General features: G+C 51.4%; 1 protein-coding gene across 1 annotated transcript; it reads left to right on the top strand.

The window, feature by feature from the left end:
• Positions 1 to 247: 247 nt before the first annotated feature.
• On the top strand, positions 248 to 18,895 carry ZNF282 (zinc finger protein 282). Its single transcript, XM_006861208.1, has 8 exons — positions 248 to 510; positions 2,743 to 3,162; positions 7,707 to 7,833; positions 8,266 to 8,385; positions 10,166 to 10,285; positions 11,690 to 11,803; positions 12,708 to 12,821; positions 18,033 to 18,895. The coding sequence occupies exons 1-8, from the start codon at positions 346 to 348 to the stop codon at positions 18,893 to 18,895; spliced, it is 2,043 nt and encodes a 680-aa protein (XP_006861270.1). The 5' UTR covers positions 248 to 345.

Below are 18,895 nucleotides of genomic sequence, written 5' to 3' on the forward strand. Positions count from 1 at the left end.
CATAGAACGTGGCCCCTGCTCTCCGGCCTCTTCGGACACAGTAGCCCAGGTGACTCCGGTGGCGCAGACGGCGCAGGCCCGGGATCTCCCGGGTGCACTGGGGGCGGGGAGGGGGGTGGAAGGGAAGGGAGCGGCAGGAAGGACGCAAGCGAGGACAGACGGACTCGCACGTCTTGGGCGGGTCGTGCCTCGTGGAGCCGGCCGGCCGGCGGACTGCGGGCGGGGCGGGCGCCCAGGGCAGTTTGCTCCTTCGGGCTGTAGATGGAGCTGTCCGGCCCGGCGCGGGGACGGCGCCGGGGAACCTCCTTCTTCTCCGCCGGCCGCGAGGGGAACCGCGCTCCCAGGATGCAGTTTGTGTCAACACGACCACAGCCGCAGCAGCTGGGCATCCAGGGCCTGGGGCTGGACGGCGGCGGCTGGAGCTGGGCGCAGGCGCTGCCCCCCGAGGAGGTGTGCCCACCGGAGCCGGCGCTGCGCGCGGACATGGCTGAGGGGATGCCCCCCATGCAGGTGGGCCGCGGCCGCCTCCCCGTCGCCGGGCGCAGGGTTCCGGGGATGGCTGGGCGCGGGGGACCGCGGGGCGCGGGGGCGAAGGTTGTGCGCGGGTCGGGGTGCACGGGACGGGGACAGGGAGCAGGATTCCGGGGTGCGCGCGGGCTGGGGTGCGGCCGGGCGCCATGCAGCACGCCGGGACCGGAGAGCCTGGCCAGCTCTTGGTGACGCCGACGTCGGACGCGGGGCCCAGGCGGGCCGGCATGGGGGCCGAGAGGGCCTGGAGGCAGGTGCGCTCCCCGCGTGGAGCCCCGGACGGCCCCACGTCCCGCTCCGGCCCTGCCGCCACTGAGATTCGGTGACTCCCACCGGCCGGTCACTCGGGGATGTGACACCAGCCGGGTCCTCAACGGTCCAGGCCCAGCCTTGTCGGAGCCTTGCGGCGGAGCTTAAGCCTGGCCTGGGTGTGCACGCGCGTGTGCCCTGTGAATGTGCACGCGTGTGCGTGTTCTTGCGTACCTTGTGCGTGTGCAAGTGTGCGCATGTGTGAGCTTGTGCACACGTGTCTGCGTGTGCACAAGTGTGGGTGTGTTTGTGGCGCACGGTTGCGCGTGTGCTGCAGGAATCCCTCATCCCCGCTTGCCCTGTAAGCAGCTGGCGGGTTTCAGGTGTTCTACGGCTTTTAACCAAATATAATGAGAGCGGATGGGCAGTGGAGAGGCCTTTGCCTCTGCCCGTGCCTGGTGGACTGGGCGGAAGTTAGAATCTCCTGAGCATCCCTTCCGACTCAGCTAACTCCTGGGTGGGGGAGGGGGATGAGACAGGCGTCTACACCCTGCCACACACCTTCCTGAGTTGCTAATCCGGGCTCTGCCTGTTGGCCTTGTGCACCCCAGAAATATCTGCACGGCCGCCGTCCCTGTGGGAGCTGTGCCCGGATGGACTCAGAGTAAAGGTCAGGCAGCTCTGAAGGGTCTCTTCAGACACCTGCCCTGCTCTCGGGGCTGTGCTGTGAGGTCACTTCTCCGTGTTAGTACCCAAATCTGTGACCACCAGCCTGGCCGCTGACGTCTGAGCCCCTATTGGCACCCCATTTCCTTCCCTGGACCCAGTGAGTGACCTCACTCTGGTCTTCCATCTCAGAGTCACCCCAGGAAGGTACGCAGTGCCCCCTGCACTAACGGCCCTGAGCAGGGAGGGGAGCGGACACCTCAGGTCTCCGGCACAGGAGGGCCAGTGCCATGCCAGGAATTCAGTGCCCCTCTGACCACTCGCAGGGTTCATGTCCACACTGAGGAATCTGTAGGGAAGGTTAGGACAGGCCCAGGGCCATCGACAAAAGCGCTTGGTTGCAGACCAGAGGTGGGAGTTTCGAGTCCACCCAGAGGTACCTCCAAGGAAAGCCTGGCAGTCTGCTCCCGACAACCCACCCATTAAAACCCTGTGGAACACAGTTTTATTCCGACACATCTGATTGTCACGAGTTAAAGTAATTTGATGACAACTGGTTTAAAGGGTGTTTTTTCCAGACCATAGGTACCACCCCCAGCCCCAGGAAGCAGGGTGTTCCTTAGGGTCTGCTCTTTCCCCCAGCCCATCCAGGTGCCTAGTGGGGGAGCTGCCCCCTCCTGACAAGGGACAGTTTAGGGTAAACTTACATTCATCTTGGGAAATATTTGTAAATATGTGATGTTATATGGAAAACAAAGCTGCTCCCTGCCCTTCCTTCGGGTCCCGTCCTACCCTCGTGGGCACAGCAGCGGCATTGCCCGAGATCGGCTCTAGGTCACTTTGGGCACGTGGCACAACTCTGCTGCAGGGGTGTGGGTCACACAGAGTGACCGCCACTTCTTCATCGTGAAGCAGAATGCTCATTCCTGCCCAGACCTGCTCACACACAGATGGCTGGGAAGATTAGAGAGCGCTAACTGATGTTAAACCTCCTTCTTTGAAAACCCAAACACATGGCACATACAATTCATTCTGAAGTCCAGCTCTTGAGGAAAGCAGCTGTCCTCAAAGAAAGTGGCATGTGGCATTCTGGGTCGGGGTCACAGCCTTGGGTTCAGGCTGTGGTGTAATAGCTGGGCTGGCCAGCAGGCAGGGATAGGAGGAAGGTGGTGGTTGCTCCAGCTGTGGCCTGGGGACAGGAACAAGTAGTCAGATGCTACAGGCTTGCCGTCTTCTGCCAAGCCCCGCTGGTGCCAGCATTACCCCTGTTCATCTGAGTCTCACTGCCTCTGCCCACAGGCTCAGGAGTGGGACATGGACACTCGGCGGCCAGTGCCTTTCCAGTTCCCCACTTTCCCAGACCGGGCCCCCGTCTTCCCTGACCGCATGATGCGTGAACCCCAGCTACCCACTGCCGAGATCTCTCTGTGGACCGTGGTGGCCGCCATCCAAGCAGTGGAGAGGAAGGTGGATGCCCAAGCCAGCCAGCTGCTGAACCTGGAGGGGCGCACAGGAACAGCTGAGAAGAAGCTGGCCGACTGCGAGAAGACGGCCGTGGAGTTCGGGAACCACATGGAGAGCAAGTGGGCCGTGCTGGGGACGTTGCTGCAGGAGTACGGGCTGCTGCAGCGGAGGCTGGAGAACATGGAGAACCTGCTGAGGAATAGAAACTTCTGGATCCTGCGGCTGCCCCCGGGCAGCAAGGGTGAGGTGCCCAAGGTATGTGGCTCTCCCCAGGGCAGGGGTGGAGGTATGTAAGTAAACTCCTGGTCAGTTTTAAGGCGTGGCCTTCCCACCCGGGTCACAAACTGACCACTCCTCTCTCAGTAAGACAGTCACTTCAGTTGCATATTGTCATTGTTGGGTGCTGTTGTGTCAATTCCAACTTACAGCAAACCCATGTGCAAGGGAAGGAATCACTGTTTGGGCTGTTCCATCTTCACACTTGTTACAATGTTTCAGCCCATTGTTGGAACCACTAAGTCAGTCCTTCTTGTTGGGGGGGCTTCCTGTTTTTTCAATGACCCTCTACCAAGTGTAGAGGGTCACATGTCCACATATGACCACATGTCCACAGTATGAGAGACGATGTCTTGCTATCCTCACTTCTAAGGAGCTCTCTAGCCGGACTTCTTCTAAGACGGATTTGTTCCTCCTTTTGGCCATCTGTGGTATAGTCAGTTCTGTTTGCCACAGTTCAAATGCATCCGTTCTCACTGAGTCTTCCTTATTCATTGTCCAACTTTTACAAGCATATGAAGTGATTGGAAAGTTCATGACTTGGGTCACTTTTTGTTGTTGTTGTTAAGTGCTGTCAAGTCGATTCCGACCCATAGCGACCTCGTACAGGGTTTCCGAGGGTGTAAATCTTTACGGGAGTAGAAAGCCTCATCTTTCTCCCACGGAGCGGCTGGTAGTTTCGAACCGCTGACCTTAAGGTTCACAGCCCGATTCGTAACCACTACGCTACCAGAGCTCCTAGTAGTCCTTAAAGTGACAACATATTTGCTCTTAACATTTCAAAGAGGTCTTTGGCAGAATATTTGTCCTGTGAAATATGCTATTTGATTTCTTGACCGCTGCTCCCTTGGACATTGATTGGGGACTCAAGTAAAACAAATCCTTGGCAATTCAGTCTTTTCTCCGTTTATCATAATGTTACTTATAGGTCCAGTTGTTAGGGGTTTTGCTTTGTTTATGTTGAGGTGTAATCCATACTAAACTACGACAGGCACTTCATTTGCATGAGCATATTGACTAATCCCAGCAAGGTGCATAAAGCAGACCAATCACAGGGCAGGCTGAAGCCCAGACCCAGACAGAAAATATCAAACCATCAAGTAGTTTACAGCTACACCAAGGAAATGTCAATTAACCTAGACGAACGTATCAAACCATCTGAGGTAGAAAGCTAGGACAAAGGTAACTCCGTAGCATTTAGGGGGGAAATCTCTTAAAACTGTTTTTTCCAAAGATCCGAGGGCAAAGGCCACATAAAGGAAATCATTTCACCACATTAGGAAAACACTGTGTAAATGTTTGTACTCCCTATTGTTGTATGACAAATTACCCCCACACTCAGCAGCCTAAATAATTATCATCTTGAAGTATCTGTGAGTTAGGCATTTGGGAGCAGCTGTAATTAGTTTGCAGAGTCTCATAAACTAATATTCGAGCTCTTGGCCAGGCTGCGTTATCTGAAGGATTGACTGGGGCTGGAAGAGCTACTTTGAACGCGGTGCACTCTCTTGGCTGTTGTTTCTCATTGGCTGTTGGTTCCTCATTGGCTACTGGCAGGGTGCTTCGGTTCCTCATTGGCTGTTGGCAGAGGGCTTCGGTTCCTCATTGGCTGTTGGCAGAGGGCTTCGGTTCCTCAGTAACGCTGCCTGAGCTTTCTCAGGATCTCAGGACATCAGCTGAATATCCCCAGAGCAGAGGGAGTAATCTGAGAGAAACCAAGATGGAGGCTATAACATCTTTTAAGATCTAGTCTCGGAAGTGTACACTGTTGGCTTTGCTTTGTTTGCTTCTTAGAAGTGAGTCGCTTCACTAAGTACCACTCACACTTGAGGGAAGGAGGACTAGGCAACACCTTCTGAAGGGAGTGTTAAAGAATTTGCAGATGTAATTTTGAACCATTTGTTTTATCTTAAAGGGAACCTATCGTGAGAACGCTAGTCCACAGTGTGCGCTGTACATTCTCTTTACCTGTCACATTCCAGGAAGGATGTCACCTTTCTGATCCTTTGTGCCTCTTGGATTATATTCTCTGTCTATTGATTCCTGCATAGTGTGTGGGGAGTTGTTTCTGTCCAGCGAGCCAGCGGGCTCTCTGCAGCCATGCCCAGCAGAGCGCTGGGAAGGTTGTGCCTCTTAGACCGTACATGAGAAGCTGCAAAGACGTGATGTGTATGAGGGGGCTTCAGCAAGTTCTTACAAAAATTCCATTCTCTTCTAATTCCATTCATTTTTTTTTGAAATTAGTATAATTTAATTCTGAAAAAAAAAATACAATCTTAAATATAATTAATACATATCACTATTGTTATGCTAAATGTTCAGGCATGATGTTGGATTCTCAATACTGACTTTGTTGGACATTTGTTGTTTTTGCCTTTTTTAGCATTCATCTTCCCCCCATTCTTCTTAAAATCAAAAGTACTCCTCAACTCTCACTCCACATGCTTCGTTATTAGCAATGTTGTGTTACCTCCTACTGATGGCAATCCCACATACAACAGAACAAAACACTGGCTCTTTCTGTACCATCTTCACCATCTTTAATACGCTTGGCTATTGTTACAGCCACATTTTGAGTACTTTCCAGCACTAGATCAGAAAACATTTTGCTCCATGAATTTTTTGAAGGCTCTTCGTATCTGCTACTGAGAGAGTATGGTCCTAGTGTTCTATCCCTTCACAGAGATGGTGGAGTGAGGCAGAGGGCTTGGTGTGTTGGATCCATTTAGTGTGAGGTACTTACCTGATGATCAGATGCAGCTCCTCAGAGGCTGTCAGGTGTGAATCTGACAGAGAGCAGGAAGCGGATGGCGGGTCATGTGAAAGAGGCCGTGGGCATGCGGAGAAGGGCCAGGGCAGAGCCGCGGGTCTGGAGGAGGGGGAGTGTGTAGTGAAGAAACACAGCAGGGACAGGCGTATGGAATATTCCAGAAGTGGCCCATCTGGCAGGCAGGTCAGGAAGTGTGAGGATCATCATCACGTCTGTGGTGTCAGAGTGGAGGGCAGTGAGGGGGTGACTGTGGATTGTGCCGGAGAAACTGTGAGAGCTGAGCTGAGGGTCTCACAGACGGAGGTCTCGGTGGCTGGAGAATGGGAGACAGTGGTAATGTGGGCTGACGTGCTGACGAGCTTCTTGTCTGGCTGGGGTGACCCTGAAGGGGAGTAGCGATCAAGGAGAGAGACTGAAGGCCTGAAAGGAAAGGTTGTTAGGTTGCCTTCCCAAGCTGGAGGAAAAGTGAGGGGCACCACCAGGGGCTTTGGCTGGACAAGAGGGAGCCGTGGCTGTCTTCCTGAGACCAGACACAGGATGTGAAGGGGAGGCAGTGAGAGCTTGGTGAGTGAGCATCCTGGGAGCGGCGTGCTGGGGAAGCCTCCTCCAGGGAGACCACTTGGGTTGATGCTGCTTGTGGCCCCTGGAGTTTCCTGAGCTCTGTCTAGAACAGGGAGGGCATTATCATGGAAATGGGGTCTGTGCATTTCCCTCTGGGGTTTGGCTCCAGAGCATGGGAGAGGTCCAGGTTGTGGCAAGTCCTCATTTTGGTTCTGGAACTGGACAGTGAGGTGTCCCGTGATGGGAACAGGGCCAGAGCCTCGCCAGGGATGACTCACCCTGCTGGGGATTCTGGCCCTGAATGGGGCTGAGAGACAGGCTGGCTGTAAGTAAGCCTAGGATTTCAGATGGAGCTGGCTGGCTGGCTCAGGATGCGAAGGTGAAGGTTGAGGACTAATGATCAAGAAGAGAAGTCCCATGCTAATGGCATAGAGAAGACCTGGTGTGGTGCTGTAGGGTAAGCACTGGACTACTAACTGCAAGGTTGGCAGTTCAAAACCACCAGCTGCTACTTGGAAAACCTATACAGGGTCTCTGTGAGTCAGAAACGACTTGATGGCACTTCACAACAACATGGCAGAAGTGAGCCCATTTGGAATGATTGTGAAGGCAAGTGGCCGGCAGGAGTTTAGGGGAGGGTCCTGGCCACATGGAAAGAACAGCTGCCTAGAATACCATGAATTCTCAGAGCCTTGAACAACTGTGGAACTTCCACCAAACTCCACAAATATGCATCGGCCCTGGAGGCTGGAACACAGCGCCGAGCGCAACAGAAAGGCTGCCTTCCAGCTTCGGCTATAGAGTCCACACGTCTGAGTGAAGAGTCCCAGTGCCCCCAGAGGTGGCCCGGCTGGAGAAACAGGGTCTCCTACACTTGATCCATTGAATTATATATAATGCCACTCTGAGAACTGTGCCCACAGCCCACGTTGACGCAGCTTCATCTCCAAGTACCCCTTTAACGTGAGGGACATGGTTTGGTGATATGCTGACTCGCTTCCCCCAAGTAAGGTCGCATCGACCACGGGTGTTGTTGGAAGCACGAGGCTATCAGGAGTGGATTGGACAGACTATTGGAACCGTGAAGGCAGGCCAGGGTGTACAGAGTGAGGAACAAATACACCAGGACAGCGCAGGGTGGTGCGTGTGCAGGGCTGGCCAGGAGGCACGAAAGCCACTCTTACTGTCCTAGGTTCCAGTGACCTTCGTCGACATTGCTGTCTACTTCTCTGAGGATGAATGGAAGAGCCTGGATGGATGGCAGAAGGAGCTGTACAACAACCTGGTTAAGGAGAACTACAAAACCCTGATGTCTCTGGGTAAGGCTGCTGCCTGGAGAGGCTGTGAAACGCTTTTTAACTAATGTTCTCATCTCCGGGGCAAGTGGCTTCATGTTTATACTAGAGGGAGCCTCAAGAGATGATTAGTTCTCAGTGGCAGGAAGTCAGGATTTCCTGACTTCCGTAGCAGGGTCTGTCACCTAGAACTCAAGGTCACATGACTACGGGTCAGCCAGGTGCCACTGTGTGCACCTCAGTGTCCCACAGCCTTGGTCTACTGTTAGCTTCCAGACACCAGCTAGTCCTATACTAGGAACTTGCGGATCTGTTGACTTCCTCGCCGTGGAAACGGCAGCCGCTGAGGGCCCTGGGGAATGGGAGGTTGGGATGGATGGAATTTTGTCATCACCCCTGATCTGAACTCTTTGATAAACTCCATCCAACACTTCCTTCCCTCCTGGTTTGTTTCAGATGCGGAGAACCCAGCACCCAAGCAAGCTGCTCCACCCCAGGTTGAACCAAGGGAGGAGCCGTGTGTGTGGGAGCAGCGGAACCCCGAAGAGAGAGACATCCCAGTGGACCCGGACACAGGTGATGGTGGCTGTCACAGCCCAGATAGAGGGAGGACAGAAGAGGAAAAGCCAGCCACCCCTGCCCTCTGTCCGTGTGTGCCTTTAAGGAAGCACCTCTCAGAAAGACATTCAGGGTGTGGGGTCCCTTGGTGGGCATTGGTTTTGGGGTGAAGCGTTGTAGATCTGGAGTCACAGGTAAGTTGGATGGACTAGGTCCCAGGCCTCCTGGGTGGACCTACAGTGAGAAGCTGTAGATCTGGGAGCAGTCTGAGGACTCCAGGCCCAGGCTCAAGGTGTTTGGGCTGAGCTCAGCCCTCTTGTGTGATGGTACCGGTCTTTCGTAGACACGTACACACCACACATCGGCCGAGCCTTTTCCTCAGGAAACCAGTTCTCTGAGAACGTTGCACTTGGTCAGACTTCCTGGGGTTCTCATCCTGGCTCTGCTTAGACTCACCAAGGTGTCCTTTGAAGTGTGGGCGACAGTTCCCTGAGCTGGTCTTGGTGAAGGTGTGCACCTGTTGAGCTTTCTTTTCTCTGTGCCCTCTTCAAATGGACACCATATTTCCAAAATGATGCTTTCATTAGAAGGTAGCCTTCTCTACTTACCAACCTTTGCTTGCATTGAGATACGGTCTAAATCCCATGACCTTTCTAGAGTGGACAGTTCTAGTTGCAGAACATTTTCATCACCCTACAAAGAAGCTCTGGACTCCTTAGCAGCCGTTCCCCATTCCCTCCTCTGGCCTCTGCGTGTCTCATACTAACAACTCCTTCCCAGTCCAAGCCAAGGTCTGTGTGTGTCTGACGTTGTACCTGGTTTTGTGTGGTAGCTTCTTCTGTTGAAAGCATTGTCACCTCAGTGACCCACTGAACTATAATGTCACCGCTCTACTCTGAATGGAACAAGCATCTTTAGGTAGAGAGGACATGAGGGACCAGAACCCAGAGAGACTTGGTGACTGTTCTTTGAACTGGTGGCAGCGTTAGAGGCAGAATTCCAGTCTTCTGCTTCCTCCTCCAGTGACCACTCCTGTTGTGGGATCTGTCCCATGCAAGGACAGCACATTGCACTATAGGCCACCGTGAGAGGACAGGCCTGCTTGTCATGACTTAGGTTCTGTGGAGGAGATTGGTCACAGTCTTGTGCATAAGGACACTATGGATATGGATTACCCATCTGACAGTGGAGTGTGGTTGTGTGCCTCTTTGCCTAGTCTAACTTCTTGCCAATGATACACACATACTGTGTGTGTGTGTTTGTGTGTGTGTGAGAGAGAGAGAGAAAGAGAGAGAATGGGTGCTGGCCAGAACTCAGTCGACTCTTTCTGACCCCTCACAGAAGTCAAACTCATGGCCTAGTCCTAAACCAGCATGGGGTTACTTCCAGAATATCTCTCTGACCTTATCCACCTTTACTCTTTGGCCCATTCTCGTTTTAAGCTTTCTGCTCCGGTATCTTCTGCTTCTGGGGACCCCCAAAGTTGCCATAGGAGCACAATACCACTGTCCTTTACTTGACCAGACACGACATCTCTAGCCTCCCCTGACCAGACCCAGGACCCTTGTCCAGCCCTCTGCCTGCCCCATGCCCGGTCAGACCCAGTACTCTGTCCCTCATAACAAGACCTTGGACCCCTGTCCCCTACCCCACCTTGAGCACACCCAAGAACTCTGTTCCCTGGACCAGTACTATGGCTGTGCTCAGTGACTGGGGTTTATTCAGTCCCCACCCCGAGAGTGCCCTGGCAGCAGAGATTCAGAATAACAACACTGAGCGGTGTGCCTCTTTGTCCCAGGAGCAGAGCCCCTGATGCCCACACAGGATGTATCCTCTCAGGTGAAGCGTGAAGAAGCCCTGAGTGTCCGAGGCCAACGGGGTGTGGAAGACAGGGAGCTCCCCACAGAGCCCATCACTGGTGAGTGAGGTTTCCACGTGTCCTCTGGTGTGCCCGGTCATGGGCACAGCTAGAGGTGGACGGCTGTGGGCCCTGAGTTACGCTGAGAGACTGGAATCTTACACACACACAGACACACAGCACTGATGACTTGCCCACAGAGAAAGGCTTGGCTTGTGTGGTTCCCTGTCTTCTTCGTATGATGGTTGCACAACATGGCGGATGTGATTTGATGACATTGAATTGTACTCATAAAAATAGTTAAAATGGCAAATTTTATAAATTAAATTTGAGAATCATGGTGGAACTACCACTTGTGAGCACTTTGAAGGCCACTAGACAAGGACACGGGACTCCTGGTGTAGCGCTGTGGGATTAGCATTGGACTGCGAACCACAGGGATGGCAATTCCAACCCACTAGCTGCTCCTCGGAAACCCTCTATAGGGTTGGAACCAACTCGATGGCACTTAACAACAACAACAGATGAGGACACACAGGTCAGTAGGCCTGTTTCTGGCCCCAGGAGGCCTTCCTCTTCTACACAAGCATCTTCTAGACAAGGACACGGTGGCATGTCCTCTGGGAGTTCCTCCTGGAGAAACTGGACTCTGCTGGGGTGAGAAAACTCTGTGAGGGCTGAAATAGCACCGACGATTATTATCCCAGGTGGGACGCCTCTGCCCCCGAGTCAGAGCCTCACCCCACAGTGACAGTAGTTTCAGGGAGGGTAACCCTGGATTTCCCGCTTTGGGAGCTCCCACCGCCGCCATCTCCTGAGAGAGCTGTGGAAATCTGAGGCAGCAAAGGGTAAAACAACCATCAGAGACTCCAGAAGAAAGAAAACACGGCCTACTTCTTAGACAAATTCTGTGAAAATGACCAAGTGCACTAAGACCTTTCTGAAAGGTATTGTTTTCCTGGGCAATCTCTCAGGAGGACTCCAAGGTAAGGTTGGAGAAAGCAGTGATGGTGTTGGGGCATGAACCCACTAAGGAGATAAAGTCTCTTTATTACAAAACAACTCCATAGCTCCAAGCCATTGCTGCATCATGTCCAGCATGTCCAGCCAGTGGTCATGCGGTTGGCTCCGACTGGGATGACTCTGCTTCACGGAGTTTTCATGGCCAATGCTTCAGATGTTGATGGCTCGGTTTTTCCTCCGAGACACCTCTGCGTGGACTAGAATCTCCAGTTTTCAGATAGAAACTCAGCATGCTAACTGTTTACACTACTCAGGGACTCCATTTGTAGCAAAAGATCCAGTAATTGGAGGCAATCTGCCTGAAACTCTGAATTACCTGGAATAATTTAAGTATGCCTACATTTTAGGTGAAAGAGCTAATTGCATGAGATCAGAGACTTCGGCTAAACACCAGTTCCAGGCACCACCCTCTAATTCTTCTGCTATTATCTCCACGGACAGATTCCCCGATCTCCGCTCAGGACCTGCTGTCCCGGATTAAGCAGGAGGACCACCAGTGTGTGTGGGACCAGCAGGATTTGGTGGAGAGGGATATCCCAACGGACCCCAATTCAGGTGAGAGAGACTTTCACAGATAACCGTAACCTCAGCCAATTTTCACAACTGCTAGGAAACCACCAACTTCAGTTGCTTTTGGTCCAAGGCTAAGAAAGACTCATAAAGGAACACAAAACCTAACCTTCAATGATGGGGCAGATTTGGGGATGTGACCACTAGTAAAATGCAGAGGGTTTTCCAGAAGGGATCATTAAGTTGATAATTTCTTGTGTCAAGGTCACTAGTACACCAATTAATTCATCATTGAGTTGTGGATAGAAAAGTAGCTGGAGAAGCTTCGAGAAGTTGTGTGTTTTCCTTTGTCAAAGAGAAAGGAACTTACATTTCCTGGATTTTCTCCTGAGTGAACAGTAGATAGATGTCACCCAGGAAGTGTGTGGGGAAGGGCCAGGTGTGTCGGGATGCTAGAAGGTCACTACGGGAGTTCCATACCACCAGGGTCTGTGGGGGCCCATGTATGTTTGCTGAGCTGGTTTGACAGTGAGTACACATGTGCCAGTATGAGAAGCTTGGAAGAGAGACCCCGGACTCTCTGTGATTCGTCAGCTTTTTGGCTCCATCAAGGAAACCAGGGGATGCAGGGCCAGGCGGGCAGGCAGAGTCTTCCTCCCAGCTTTTATGAATGTCCTGTGCCTTCAGAGGCCTGTCACTGCTTCTGGACAGCTCTTGGGTTCGGGGTGACGGACCGGGGTTCTACCACACTGCCTTTGGGCTGTGCTGCAGTCGAGGCCCGGTTTGTGAAGGTGTTTTCACAGGCAGGAAGTTCTGTCAGGAAAGGAAGCCGAGAACCGGCCCGGCTCTGCCTGCCGATGCCTGACCTTAGTGTGAGCGGGTCTTCAGACCTTTGATGGGTATTTATGAGAACAAACAGATCTAAACCTGCCTTTTTCTACAACAACAGAGTCTCTGCTTTCAGCACATGACATTCTGTCATGGATCAAGCAAGAGGAGCAGCCGTTCCCGTGGGGCCCACGTGACTCCGTGGAAGGGGAGCTGGGGCTAGACTCTAGCACTGGTGAGTGACACCTAGGTGTGTGGATTGGAACAGTGGTGACCTGGGACAGGGCGGGGAGTCACCTCAGCCTGTCCCGTGCAGGATCCTGTCTGTCCATGGCAGTCTTTCAAAGGTCTGTGCACTGTACTGTTCCCTTAGCTTTGGAAGTGTGGCCAGGGGCAGAGAGGGGCCCCAGGTGAGCTCAGAGCCCGCAGTGCCAGGCGGGGAGCTGGCTTGCACATCTGGCCAACAACGTGCATGAAGAAGCTCCTCTTTTGCTGACTCTGGACCTGGTGGCTCCCATACTAAAGCACACCCATCTGAAGAGTCTGCCATTCAGATGGGGACAGGGGCCTGGGCTAACACCATGCTAAACTTGGATCTCTTGGTCTCATTTTGAAGTCCAGTTTACTGACCTATAAGCTCAAGAATTGTGCTTACGGATTATTTAACACACTTAGAATCAGGCTAATATGCCTCTCAGACGTTAACTCTGGGTAACTTGTTGGTGAGCAAGGATTCAGTGTACACATAGTAAAATATGAATTAAAGAATCCCTGATTCTTTTGCTGAAACCTCTGTCCAGTTAGTGTGAACTCTGGCTTTTGCATTAAATAGGCCCGGGTTCTTTCCCCGTCTACGTACCAGAGCAGGAGAAGGGATTCACAGGGACTGACATCATTTCTGCATTTCATCATCTACCCACTACTTCTCCCTTCTGGTCCCTTTCTACCGCCACACCTTACCATGGATTCACCTGGGTGTTTTTGGTGACCACAGCACTGTTGTTGTTGTTGTTAAGTACCATAGAGTCGGTTCTGACTCATAGCGACCCTGCATAGGGTTTCAGAGAAGCAGCTAGTGGGTTTGAACTGCCAACCTAGTGGTTTGCAGTCTAGTGCTGATCTTATAGCGCCGTACCAGGAATCCAACCGCAGCACTGGATCCCCTGAAATCATAGAAAACACAGATGAGGCGTACTGGCTTCCAACTCAGCATTCACAAATGGAAGGAGGTTCACTTTGAGAGAGGGAATAAGGACCTGCTAAGAAGATTTCATGACTGGGCAGACAGGAGAAGCATTTTTAGATACCCCTGTCTCCAAAATTCCAGGCATTTCCTCCCAAATGCTAAAGATCAGATAGGACTTTGGGGTCTAGTGGTGTTTCCAGACTGAGTGATGGTCAGGAGCCTAGGACGGCCACCCACACAGATTCCAGTACCACAGACAGATGGGAAAGCACCTTCTGCATTACTCATCCCTGGTTTAGAACAGGGGCCCAGCCTTAACAAATGTCTGCTCAGTGCCTGCTGTATGCCGTAGTCTAATAGGGCTCTGGAGGAAGCAGTGAGTAAGAACCAGGGCTCTGTTCTCAGGGATTTACATTGTGTGGGAAGAAATGGACAGTAAGCTAACATCAGATGGTGGTCGTCTTCCTTTCCTAGGGTTGCCATAGGAAATACCACCAAGTGGGTGGTTTAGAAGGAAAGGAATTTATTACCACAGTTCTGGAGGCTCAAAGTGTGGATCCAGGGTGCTGGCAGTGCCATAGTCTCTTTAGGTTCTAGAGAATGAGCCAGTTGTGTCTTGTCTCTCAGCTTCTGGTGATGGTTGTTAAGCACCACTGAGTCAGTTCCATAGTGACCCCGTGCACAAGAGAACAAATACTGCCAGGTCCCGCACGAGTCCATTGTTGTACCCACTGTGTCAGTTTATCTTGGTGGGGGTCGTCTTTTTCACTGACCCTCTAGCAAGTATGTGGTCCTTTTCTAGGGACTGGTTCCTCCTGGTAATATGTCCACAGTACTGAGACGAAGTCTCACCATCCTTGGTTCTAAAGAGTATTCGGGCTGTACCTTTTTCAAGACAGAGGGACAATATTCTTCACCAACACCATAATTTAAACGCATCAATTATTCTACAGATTCCTTATAACATACATCTATGAGGTGATTGAAAATCCCATGGCTTGGGTCAGGCACACCTTAGTACTCAAAGTGACACCTTTGCTTTTGAACACTTAAAAGAGGTCTTGAGTGAAGATTTGTCCAATGCAATAAGTCAGCTTCTGTAGCCCCAGACATTGATTAGCTTTGTTTAGCTTGTAGGTACCATGTTGTCGATGTTGTATAATGGGATCATTAGAAAAAAAAAGTCATTCTGACCATCTGGGCCTTTTGATTAGAGAGTTTAATCGTCTGTATTTAAACTTTTACTGATAAGAAGTTATGTGATTGTTTGTTTTCTGTGTGTCTTAGACATTTTTGTCCCTCATTTTTTCCTTTATTGACTGCTTTTCTGTTTAGTTCACCTTTTGGAGTGAATCATTTTCTTTTTTTTTTTTTTTTAATTTTTTTTTTTTTTAAGGTTTTTATTGTGGATTGAGAGAAATGTAGTGAATCATTTTGATTCCCTTTTCATTTACTTTTGTGTATACTTTTTAGGTATTTTCCTTACGTAATCAAGGAGGTTACACCTAACGTACTTTCAGAATTAATCGTTTGAATTGACACCTAATTAACGTTAATGTGGTTGTTGTTGTTAAGTGCCATCGAGTTGGTTCCGATTCATAGAGGCACTGTATAGGGTTTCTGAGGAATGGCTGGTGGGTTTGAACTGCTGCCCTTTGGGTTAGTAGTCTAGTGTTTATCCTACAGCACTGCACCAGAACCCCAATGAACTTTAGTAACATGAAAACTCTGTTCTTATGCAGCTCCATGCCCCACTTTATATTGTTGTTGTCACAAATTACATCTTTATACGTTGTGTGTCTAGTAACAGATTTGTAATTATTTTTTATGTATTTGTAAATGTGGAACAGAACTCAAAAATCATTAAAAAGATCAGGTTTACTGGTCAAATAAAGACTGGTGGAACCTTTGAGACTATCGCCCTTAGCCACACATCAGAACTTACCCACCCCCATGGCTTAATTTTCATTCCAACAATAGACAAGTCGATAGGGGGAAAATGACACGTGTAAGAGTAATCAACAATTTGAGATCAAAAGGGCAGAATTTTCCCAAGGTCAAACTTAGGAGGACAGGAAACAGGAAATAGGATAAGCTGTGTTTCTTTATGGGCTTGCAGTCAATGAGAGGAAACAACCTGTGTGTGAATTATTGACTGGAAGACATTGTCATGTCAACCTTCACCCAAGTCATAACTGTTGTAGTTAAGTGCCATTGCGTTCCTTCCAACTCATAGTGGCCTTGTATAGGGTTTCTGAGAAGTGGCTGGTGAGTTTGAACCACTGACCCTGCAATTTGATTTCAAGTATGAAAAAAATCTTGTAGGGCATAAAGACGTGGTCTACAGTGGAAAGGTCAGCAGGTGTGTGTCTGAACCTGGTGTCTGGCCCTTAAACCTGATAACACTGTGACTGGACCGCTCTGTACCCCATGTGAAATGGCCAGCCAGCCTGCCTTCTTAGGAAACAGCTCTTCTTGCCCCTTTGATGATCCCTTTTCTTTGTACTGTAAAGCCTTCAGGCTGTGAACCCACAGTTCTCCATTCCCTTGCAGGTGAGTGAGGCCAACAGTCCCGTTTTGAGCATCACGACAGTAGTGTCAAGTATACAGTATAGTTTTATATAAGTACCTCTGCAGGAGAGCTTTATTTCATCATACTGTTTCGAGTAACTGTATAGTGTCTTTTCATTTCAAACTCCCTTTAGCATTTCTCGCAGGCCAAGTCTAGTGGTAGCAATTTCCCTCAGCTTTTGTTTATCTGAAAATGTTTTACATTTGTCCTCATTTTTTTCGATGCACTATTTTGCCAGGTACAGAATTCTTGGTTGACGGGTTTTTTTTCTTTCAGCATTGTATATTGGTTTTTGTTGTTGCTAAGTGCTGTAGAGTCAGTTCTGACTCATAGTGACCTGGTATAGGGTTTCCAAGGAGCAGCTGGTGGGTTTGAACCACAAGCTTTGTGGTTAGCCATCTAGTGCTTATCCTACAGGACTGCTTTATATAGGTAGTCCATGATTTGTGGTGGGTTTCTGTTCTAACAACTCCATCGTAAGTAGGTTCTGATGTAAGTTAAATCCCTCCCCCCCTCTTTTTTTTGTTTTTCATTATTCTCAAGCTCGTTGAAATCTAATTATTTGTCAGCATCAGAGTTATAGCAATAACGTTGGAGTTTTAATGGTTGTTGGGTGTGTACACAGTACAAGTGTCACATGACGTTTGAGTTGAACGGTGTACAACTTGCCACAGTCCAGACTTCATGGTCCAGACTGCCTGATACATGGCAGTGTTTGGATCAGTAAATCATAACATAGAGCATCTGTTAGTAAACGTCTGAGATTGAAAACCTCAGAAAATTGTGTGTATTACGTATTGCTGAGGATAAGATGTACAAAAACACCACCAACAAACTGGTCATGACTACAGCTCATCAGGACCTGCATCCACTGTAAATTGTGGGCTCTTGGTGCAGGTCATCCCACTGCCTGCTTGCCTTCATAGTTCTGGATGAGAAATCGGCTGTTAATCTTAGTGCGGACCCCTTTGACATGAAGCATCACTTTAGAAAGCAATGAGAAAGCATCAGCCCAGGGCCAGCATTAGCTGTTTCTAGGGAGGCAGGCTGGCCAGCGCCGTCCACACAGGTACAGAGATCCATGCCACATAATGCTGCCAGGCTCCAGAGAGGTCAGGCTCCTGGACTGGGAACCAGGGTCAGACTGACATTCCTCTGCTTCCCACACCATGCGAGTCAGAATGGCAGTTGCTTAGTGGAAGCAGGACAGCAAACCGGGTGAGATGCTGTGATCCCAGGGTTTGGGGACCCAATTCCAATATGCATGTGGACCGTCTTCCACCTTGGGAAGGTTCTGGTAAATTCTTTCTCTTCAGCTGGAATTCTCCTTGGATAAGTTAATAACTGTCAATCAAAAGAAAATTTAGCCCTGTTGTTTCTGTTTTGTGCCTGGGAGCATTTCTTTCTAATTTGGCAGGCGATTTCTTCTTAGCAACCCCACCCCAGCCCTTAGCCCTTCCTCTGTGCCACCTACTTGGCCAATATCTGTGGCGCTCAGCAGTGGCTCTGGGCAGGTCAGGAGACCAGAATGTGACAGATCATCGTGTTCACCCCTCATCTGTCAGGGAAACTCAGACCCAGGTAGCCAGTGACTTGTTAATGGCAGTGGGGCAAACTGGTTAAGATCTGGGCCTCCCCCAGGGGACAGTGCTGACAGCATCATCATTTCTGCGCATTTCCTTCCCCAGGTGACAGCCTGCTGATGGTGAAGAACCCTCCTCCGCCCCCGCCCCCGGCCCCTCCGCAGCCCCAGTCCCAGCCCCAGCCCCAGCCCCAGCCCCAGCCCCAGCCCCAACCGCAGCCGCAGACCCAGCAGCCGAGCCTCCCTCCGGCCCCTGTAGCCGAGGGCACGGGTGGTCCCCCAAGCCGGGGCGTGGTTGGGGGTCTGGAGGGTGGCTTTCCTGTGCTGCCTGGAGAGCGTGGTACCTGCGGGGCACCTGGGGGCTCGGGGAGCGGGCCGGGGGGCGCCGGTGGAGGGTCTGGTGGGCCGGGGGGCGGACCCGGCGGTTGCGGAGGCTGCTGTCCGGGTCCCGGGGCACCCCGGCGGGCCCTTCAGGCGCATGGTGGCCGAGGCAAGCCCTATGCATGTCCCGAATGTGGCAAGAGCTTCGGTGTGCGCAAGAGCCTGGTCATCCATCACCGTAGCCACACCAAGGAGCGGCCATTCGCGTGCGCCGAGTGCGAGAAGAGTTTCAACTGCCACTCGGGCCTCATTCGCCACCAGATGACGCACCGCGGAGAGCGCCCGTTCCGCTGCGCTGATTGCGACAAGACGTACAGCCGTAAGGAGCACCTACAGAACCACCAGCGGCTGCACACAGGCGAGCGGCCCTTCCAGTGCGCGCTCTGCGGCAAGAGCTTTATCCGCAAGCAGAACCTGCTCAAACACCAGCGCATCCACACCGGGGAGCGGCCTTACCCATGCGCCGAGTGTGGCAAGCGCTTCCGCTACAAGGAGTCGCTCAAGGACCACCTGCGCGTGCACGGCGGTGGCGCGGGGCCGGGCCTGGCGGCGGCAAGGCCACCTCATGCGCCTCCTGAGCGGGACTAG

This window comes from Chrysochloris asiatica, unplaced genomic scaffold, assembly GCF_000296735.1.
Source record: "Chrysochloris asiatica unplaced genomic scaffold, ChrAsi1.0 scaffold00041, whole genome shotgun sequence".
Taxonomy (NCBI): domain Eukaryota; kingdom Metazoa; phylum Chordata; class Mammalia; order Afrosoricida; family Chrysochloridae; genus Chrysochloris; species Chrysochloris asiatica.

Excerpts from the sequence above, each read along its gene's own strand:
- ZNF282 (XM_006861208.1), top strand. The coding sequence starts at position 346 with ATGCAGTTTGTGTCAACACGACCACAGCCGCAGCAGCTGGGCATCCAG. Across the intron at positions 8,386-10,165 it reads CCCAGTGGACCCGGACACAG|GAGCAGAGCCCCTGATGCCC; the intron begins GTGATGGTGGCT and ends TCTTTGTCCCAG. Across the intron at positions 12,822-18,032 it reads GGGGCTAGACTCTAGCACTG|GTGACAGCCTGCTGATGGTG; the intron begins GTGAGTGACACC and ends TTCCTTCCCCAG.